Here is an 8,671-nt window from a genome sequence, read left to right on the forward strand (position 1 = left end):
GTGATGGCTCTCGTTGTAGAGGTGTATAGTCGGGTCGATCAGGTGATGGCTCTGGGTGAGGTGATGGCTCTCGAAGTGGAGGAAGTGGAGGCTGCTCATCATTCGTGCCATCAAAAAAACGCTGACTAGCTTGCCACCAATCAGTGGCAAGCTCAACCTCCGTGGGTGTCAGTCTCATTAATGGAGTGTTGGCCTCCTAAAAATATAAAAACTAAAACAAAGTTAAACGTCTACTATTAATAACTTGTTTATATATGATAGTATTTGTGTTAACTTACATGATTTATTGTCGCATATGGTATTAAGTCTTCCCAATCCAACATACGTTTCCTCTTCCAGGAAATAGCCCTAGGAATATCATCTGAGGATTTTAATGCATATGTCCGCATGCTGGGGAAAGCCTCGAATATCCAAATCTACAAACAATATAATAACAAACATTAGTAATTGTTAAATAATTAATTATAATTTTGAAAACATTATATAGAAATTCTTACCTTAAAGGCCCAAACAAAGCCTGACAAAGTGTATTTCGACCCATCGCCCCGCAAACTTTTGCGGTCATCAAAGGCAGACGACAACTTAGTCCAGGTAGCTTTCCATATATACGAACCCCACGGAAACAGATTCCATGCATTTAGGTCCTCTACCAATAATATTAGCTCCTGAGGAATAGGTTGTCTGGCCTCTCTGCCTAGAAAGCCGGCATACAAAAGTAGTAGAAGGCATACTCGGACAACATCGACGTCATTCATCCGAGTAAAACCATCTTTCTTATTAAACAATTTCTTCATGTCGTCGACGTGTAAGTTCGGCTTCTCTATTGACTCATCAGGAAAAACCCTGGATAACCATGATGGGCGGGTGATATGACGAGTGTACCGGCCTATATCATCGTGTCTGAATCGTAGACCAGTGATTAAGCAGAACTCCTTCCGCCCAAAACAAGTATACGCCAGTGGAAAATGAAACCATATCTCTTCCTCACCACGTTGTATACTGTCGGGTAGATCGCTAGTCATGGTCTGAAGCCACAAATGGGTCAAACTAGCATCTCCACCCGGATGCTGTACTCTCAGCCATGGCCCGAAGCAGGTTTCTTCAAACAATTTCTTTGTGCAGGTGAAAGTTTCGAAGCAATTGTAGTGGCTAGGCTAACTTTATTCCTTAATGTCAATGAAGCCGAAAAAAATGTCTACAAAAAAACAATAAACATACCAAGTTAGATATACCAAAAATTACACTGTCAAGATATACCAAAAACAAAACAATAAACATAAATAGTAGTTTATTCTTGAAACTAAAATTTGCAACACTGTTTTTGTCTTTTGGTTGAAATGAAAATCGCAACGAGATAATGAGAATCGCAACGCGGAAATGACTATCGCAACGAGAGAATCGCAACGCGAAATGACTATCGCGACCAGACAATCGCAACCGCGAAATAAAAATCGCAACGCGAAATGAAAATCGCAACGCGAAATGAAAATCGCAATGCGATTTTGGTTTCGCGTTGCGATTTTTATTTCGCGTTGCGATAGTTATTTCCGCGTTGCGATTTTCATTCTCGAAACTATTCTTCTTCTGCATTACTTCAACCAAAAGACAAAGCAAAGACAAATACTAACTTCACAGGCTAAACAGTTTAGCAGTATTGGCAGCAATCGAATGAATTTAATAAGAAATCTAAGTGAAATGGTTAATCTATTATTGAAATTACCAGTAAACTTATCATCAATCTCAATATGAAAAACCTAAAATAATGCAAAAATTTCAAAATAAAAATAAAAAACTAACCCTCGGAGGTTGATTTTCCATTTCTGAATGATTGTGAGGGATTTTTGACTGTGAATGGTTGTGAGGGATTTCGCCGGCGATGGGGACGGAAATCTTCGGAGATGGGGACGGATTTCGCCGTAGAGAGTGAGAGATGGAGATGGGACTGAGTGTTGTGTTTTTGGGTTTGAGGTTATGAGTTGCGATTACTGTGGACGGTTCATTTTCCGATTTATTAAGAAAAAATACGTGTTTGGAATTTGAAAAAAAAAATACGCGTTAATACGAATGGCGCTATGTAAATCGCGTTGCGAAAGTCAGTATCGCGTTGCGAAAGTAAGTATCTCGTTGCGATTTTTTATTATCGCATTGCGATAGTCAGTATCGCATTGCGATTTTCCCAATTCGCGTTGCGATTTACTTATTCGCATTGCGATTTTCCCAATTCGCGTTGCGATTTACTTATTCGCATTGTGAATTGGGAAAATCGCAACGATACTGTAGACCATCGCAACGTGATTTTCAACTATCGCATTGCGAAAATGCAACGCGAATTTGCGATAATGGAGATCGCATTGCGAATTAGCGATCGCATTGCGATTTTGTTGGTTATTTTGGCAAATCCGGAAAAAGTTAGTTAAAATCGTATATTATATGGGATTTTTGGTCACTGAGATTATTTTCTCAAAATTATATATTATCTTTTTTTAAAAAAAATGGGCAATTGTTTAGGACAAGTGTATGCCATAGGTGTAGTAGTGGAATGGCAGTCGGGTGAGAGGTCATTTTCAGCAACACATACAAATCCATAAAACTCCATCTTCGTTTTCTTTCGTTATCTCGTTGTCTCAACTAGTTTCTTTTTTATAGGAAAGCATAGTGGTAGAGTTGAGCTCAGATGTGCCAATGAAAAAGAGTGGTGTTTTTGCAGATAATGGATCAGGGAATCTGTAGCGTTTAACATTGTTATGAACCAGCAAAGCTAAGGTCAAACTCAAAGGGCTTGGTGGTGTGAACAAAGCTTCTAATCCCCATTCACCAAATCCGTTCTCCACTTTTCTTCATAGGCAGTCAAATTTGGTTACGATTACGCAGCCGAGGAAGCTTTTACTTAACAGAAGAAGAAGAAGAAGAAGAGGAATGTGAAAAGAAGTTCATAGCTGAGTTCTAAATAAGGTTGGAGGGTTGATTGAGATCAACTCAAAGAGTTGTTTGATATGGAAATCTCGATTCTCATGGGAGTGGCCATGGTATCTTAGCAATTGCTACCTTGGATTGTTGTTTACACTTTACGGTAAGTCTTTGCTATTTTATCAGTCCAAGTCGATTAGCTCACTCTTTCGCACTAATTTTATAGTTTTAACATTACTAATTAGGCACAAAAACAGACATTATGCAGTGATTTCGACCTAGGGAGGCAAAAAATCTCGAATTCGACGGGGAAAATCGAAAATCGAATTAAACGGGAACGGGGAAAAACCGTTTATGCTAAACGGGGACGGGGACAGGGACGGGAAAAAATCGTTTATGTTAAACGGGGACGGGACGGGTTTAGTAATCCCCGTCCCGATTACCCGGCCCGATAAATATTAAAAAGAATTATTTTATGTATATATATATAATATTAATAAATTTAATTTAAATTAAAAATATATATATAATATTTATATATTTAATTTAAATATATATACCCGGCCCGATACCCGTTTAAATAACCGTTTATGCTAAACGGAGATACTCGTTTCACCGCGATTTTCTCCGATTACCCGATGGGGATCCCCGTTTAAATCCCCATAGTTTTTTAAGCGGGAACGGGTACAGATTTTTTAAACGGAGACGGAGACGGGAGACCAATACCCGGCCTGAACCCGGCCCGTTGCCATCCCTATTTCGACCTCTGTGGGAGCTTCAACTTTATTTCCCAATGAAACCCATCAGGGAAATGGTCTCAAGGGATTGTTGAATGTGACTTACTGGCCATTGATTAACATGTTTCTGTTGAGTTATTATCCACAATGGGACTGAAGGATAGCCAAGGGAACTCTCGGTTTTCCTGAGAGAAACAAAACCTAAAAAATAAATTTGGGTAAAATACAAAAGAGACTTTCGGCTCCACTGGGAATCGAACCCAGAATCTCTGGTTCCGTAGACCAGCGCCTTATCCGTTGGGTCATGGAGTCGCTTGTAGCAAGTCTGATGGTGTAGTTTGTTTTAAATTTAACCATACGGATCCCAAGCGGCAAAGGCTTATTTGGTTTAAGGAATGTTGTATTATTGGGGAATAGAATCTTCATTTCTCTGTTTGGTTGTCCAGTAATTTTATTTTTGGTAATTTTTTATTATTAACAATAAATTTTTTGGGGTTTATTATTAGAAATGTGATTACCCCTTCATTTATGTATTGTTCAATTATCGACGTTTTAAATTAAAATACTCTTAATTTTTTTTTCAAAAATATCATTATTCTGTCATTGAATAATAAAAATTCTAAGAAGATTAAATTACAAATTTATCCTTAAACTATTTTAGATTTACAAAAAAATTTATAATTAAAATTTTATATGAAGTTTAGAAATTAAAATAAAATTTTATCATTCTATTAAACATATTTATTAATTTTGTAAAAAAATTATATAAATTTTATGAATTTAAATTTTTTTAAAAAATATAAATTAATTATAGTAATATTATAGTAGAATTCAACTTGTTAAAAAATAAATATATAATAAAGATAATTTGATCAAATATACATTCTAATAATCTTTTATTCCTTTAATTAAACACGATAATCTTATATTTCTATTAAACCAGTCAAATATAAAATACAATATTCTTAATAATTCTACTTCTTAGTAATCTTTTATTTTCATGAACCAAACGAACTGAGCGTACTCTTTCTCGTTTAGTTTCCTTTGCGGTGGCTTCCAAGGGAAAGGAGACTGGATAATATAGACGAGATATTATCTTATTATTTCAATTATGCTGCTTTTGTAGCTGAATTTGGCAGAATCGATCATAACCAGAAGAAGCTTTTTTAAAACATATAAATGGAATTCTGAATCAGACACCACTCAAATCGACAAAAAAAAGGTAGGAATTTGTGGTGTAAAAATATCATCTCTTTTTGTGATAATAAAATCAAGGAGATGGGAAAGAAAAAATCACTGAGGAGCAAAGCTGTTCACTTCGTAGCTGATCTCACCACTGGCCTTCTTAACCCCATCTCTGATAAAACCTCCACGCCTTCCCATCCTCCTCATGTAAGTTTCTCTCTCTCCGCCTTCGTTTACATATCTTGAAAAAAGCTTCATTTCCCCCCTTTTTTAAGGTTTTGAATGCTTAAGATTATCATAGTTTTGATGATCACGGTGATGTTTTCCCTTGTTCTGATGTTTGGTCAACATCCCAAATAATGTTTGATTTTGGGTAGTTGAGATATTGGCTTTTTGTATACTTTTGATTGTTCTGCGTTTTCATGTTTTTAAGGTATCTGATTGGGCTTTGCAAGGTTGTATCCTTTTCTATTCCTTTCTAATTATCATTTTTGTTTGTTTTATTTTCCTTTTCCCCTCGTTTGCCTTGGTTGATCCTCCCTTGACATTAGAATTATTCCACTGATTGTCGAAATTCATTGACTAAACTTCAGTTTTGGTTTAAAAGTGCAGGGTTTTTTGTATTGTCATTTGAAACTTATCTGGAATGAAATAACTTGCTTAAGAATTGCAACCTTGTAAAAAGAGCAAATGACTATTGACTGATTAATTTGTTCTGGAGATTACCGTTTCACTCTCTTGACAGCCTGCGAACGTTCTTGATTTAACTGTTCTGATTTTCTTTCTGGTAGGAAAATGTGAATATCTCAAAAACAAATCAATCAGAGACTGAGTCAATCAGCAAGGAGGATGATCGAGATCTAATTGATGGCCCTGATACGTCTTCATTTACTGCGTTCCTGTATTCACTCTTGTCTTCTTCGGAATCAGGTCACAATTTGAATCAGGATGAGCAAAATGATAATCAAGAAGAAGCTGGTGATTCATCAGACAACAGAATGAAAGAGAATGGTAGAAGGAAAAACTTGCTTTCTAGGGGTAAGCAATCACTTAGAGCTCTTTACCAAGCTACTAGGGTCTTTGAAAACAAAAATCAAGACAAGGGTGATGGTTCTGATGTCAAAAGTGACAATGAGGCCAAATTTGATGGGCTTGAGATGAGACATATCCAAAATGTTAAGGAGCCTTTGGCTCAGGGAGGTCTTCCCGAAACTTCTGAACCATCATTGCTGCTTACAGAGAAGACAAGAAATGCTCTTTATGAATCACTTCCTGCTATTGTTCATGGGAGAAAGTGGTTATTGCTCTACAGGTGAATGCCACTGATTTTTGGTTTGATGGACTGACTTTGGTCTTTCATCTGGATATTTAGTTTTGCTTGTATAGAGAAACGGTTATTTTTTCTTTGATATATCTCTATTTCCTTTCATAGTACATGGAGGCATGGTATATCACTGTCAACATTGTACCGGAGAAGCATGCTCTGGCCTGGCCTCAGTTTGCTGGTATGGTTAAATGACTTTCTCCTCTCTTTTTACTTTTATCTGTTAATTGTATATTTTACATCTCCGATGTAGCCATGATGTTATAACTCATAAATGTGAAGCAACAAATCATTTAATGGTGATAGGAGTACCATTTCCATGGCCCAATGCAGGATATTAGTTTGACGTTTCTTAACTTTGATTTATTTATTCCTGAACTCTTGTCCCAATTCAAATGTGATTTAGTTCTTGCATTTCATCTTTTATATCAGTGACATTTAGATTTCAAATCCAGTTCTTTTTTATCTGTGCTTGATAATGAAGTTCATAAACTATAAACATGCAAAATATCGGATTCTTTATTGAGGTTATTTTCCCAGTGCAAGTCCTTTGACGAGGTTGTCTATTTAATTTTATGTGCACTAATGTCAAGGGCTGATGGAATTGATTCTATCTTAGGTTGTTGGAGATCGTAAAGGCGCAGTGTTTGGTGGTCTGGTTGAAGCACCCCTAAAACCAACTAATAAGAAATATCAGGTGATGCTAGAAAATACCCTTTTTCGTTCTTTTTTGTATCCAGCAGGGTTTTTTTTTCCTGAATATCTTGTTCGCAATACATTTGAACAGGGAACAAACAGTACCTTTGTTTTCACCAATCGACCTGGTGACACAGTTATATTTCGTCCCACAGGTATTCCCATCTATGTCTACTGTTTCAGAATTTGAGACTATTAATTCCTCTCTGTTTAAACGTCAGAGTATATGATGCTGAAAAAGTTATTATCCAATGAAGATATGCATGTGTTTCACAACATGGTATAGAAATGGCATGTAACCCTCATGCATGATTAACTGGTTTGAGAGGGTTTTTTTTGTTCTTCCAGTGTCCTTTGATATTTACAACAGTTTCTGAGTAAACTCGGTACATCTAACTGCAAATATGGAACAGGTGCAAATCGATATTTCACTCTGTGTTCCACTGAATTTATAGCTGTTGGTGGTGGTGGCCATTTTGCACTCTATCTGGATAGTGATCTGTGAGATATATGTCCCTTTTGTTCATTTTTATTTTTTGAAAATATCGACCCCTTTCCTAGTTTCCCCCGTTCTCACTTTTCTCTTTCCCTTCTTTTAAATAGAATTCGTGTTAATCACAACAATTTTTTAAATGAAACACTTTTTTTAATAAGAATTGGAGGCCTCGTTAAAATCCCCTTCATAATTGCTGAAATACCCAAGGATATTTCAGCAAAAAGCGGAAGGAGGAAAAGAGTACCTCAAGTTTTATTGAAGTATAGAGAAACAGCAAGATGCTTGAATACAATGGGTCTACCCCTGAGACACAGGCTTAAAGAGACCAGGACAAACACTCCGCCCATACAATAGATACCCTATAGTCAACCAATTCCTGACTTAGCTAGTGCCTCTGTCTCCAAATTAGCAGCACTAGGAAACACTGCTTTCTGATATGTTCATTTTTTTTATTTAAGCTTGAATGGATCTAGCTTGTTCTCGGAAACGTATGGAAACCCCTGTCTTGCGTTCTCTGAAGATTTTGAAGTGAAGGAGATTGAGGTTTGCACTTTGCCATTCTCTCTCTCTTTCTCTCTCTCTTTCTCTCTCTCCATTCAACAATCATCACTGTTCTATTTGCTTCATGAATTCATATTTTCCTTGTTTGGAATATGATCATGTAGATGCCATCTTAACAGAACATGTTTCGTTAAACTTATCCTTGAATCACAGTTGTGGGGCTTTGTGTATGGATCAAAATATGAGGAAATACTTGCTCTAAGTAAAACAGAGATGCCTGGAATTTGCCGATGGTAAAACATCCTTTGAGAGCATGAAGCTATCTTGTTTCTTCCTGCAATCAACTACCGCATGGTTTTGATCATTCGTTACAATAACCTTTTCAAGTGTGTCGACGTAACCAGCTGGAATCAGAATCTTTCAGTGTAAATGTCTTTACTGTTTACTTATGCCTGTACATGCATCTGGCATCAAGCTGAATAGTGGACTAAATGTTACTGACAATATATGGAAGAGTGATTATCACTGTAATCCATTTCTCTTATATTTCATTAGTCATATCAGAATTATTAATTTGTTACCATATTCTTAGCAAATGTAATAACTTTTGGCCTTCATATAGGGGTTTCCTCTTTTTAAAAGGATTGATGTTTGGATAAAATGGATGTTTGAATGAGGATTGATGTCAAAAACTATAATAGATGACCTATCCATATTCCCTGTGAATTTTTGTAATGGGAAATGAGAAACGAAGATAAGCTTTTAACCAATGACATTTAAATAACTATTGTTATCTTGCAATTTCGACCTTAACTGGCACGGCCA

The 8,671-nt window shown here is 36.4% G+C and overlaps 1 protein-coding gene across 1 annotated transcript; it reads left to right on the forward strand.

The window, feature by feature from the left end:
- Positions 1-4,793: 4,793 nt before the first annotated feature.
- On the forward strand, positions 4,794-8,338 carry LOC120165603 (oxidation resistance protein 1-like). Its single transcript, XM_039175083.1, has 8 exons — positions 4,794-5,036; positions 5,621-6,141; positions 6,262-6,334; positions 6,773-6,850; positions 6,941-7,004; positions 7,263-7,350; positions 7,804-7,888; positions 8,060-8,338. The coding sequence occupies exons 1-8, from the start codon at positions 4,923-4,925 to the stop codon at positions 8,141-8,143; spliced, it is 1,107 nt and encodes a 368-aa protein (XP_039031014.1). The 5' UTR covers positions 4,794-4,922; the 3' UTR covers positions 8,144-8,338.
- Positions 8,339-8,671: the final 333 nt, after the last annotated feature.

This window comes from Hibiscus syriacus, unplaced genomic scaffold (assembly GCF_006381635.1).
Source record: "Hibiscus syriacus cultivar Baekdansim isolate YM2019G1 unplaced genomic scaffold, ASM638163v2 tig00111584_pilon, whole genome shotgun sequence".
NCBI classification, from domain to species: Eukaryota; Viridiplantae; Streptophyta; class Magnoliopsida; order Malvales; family Malvaceae; genus Hibiscus; species Hibiscus syriacus.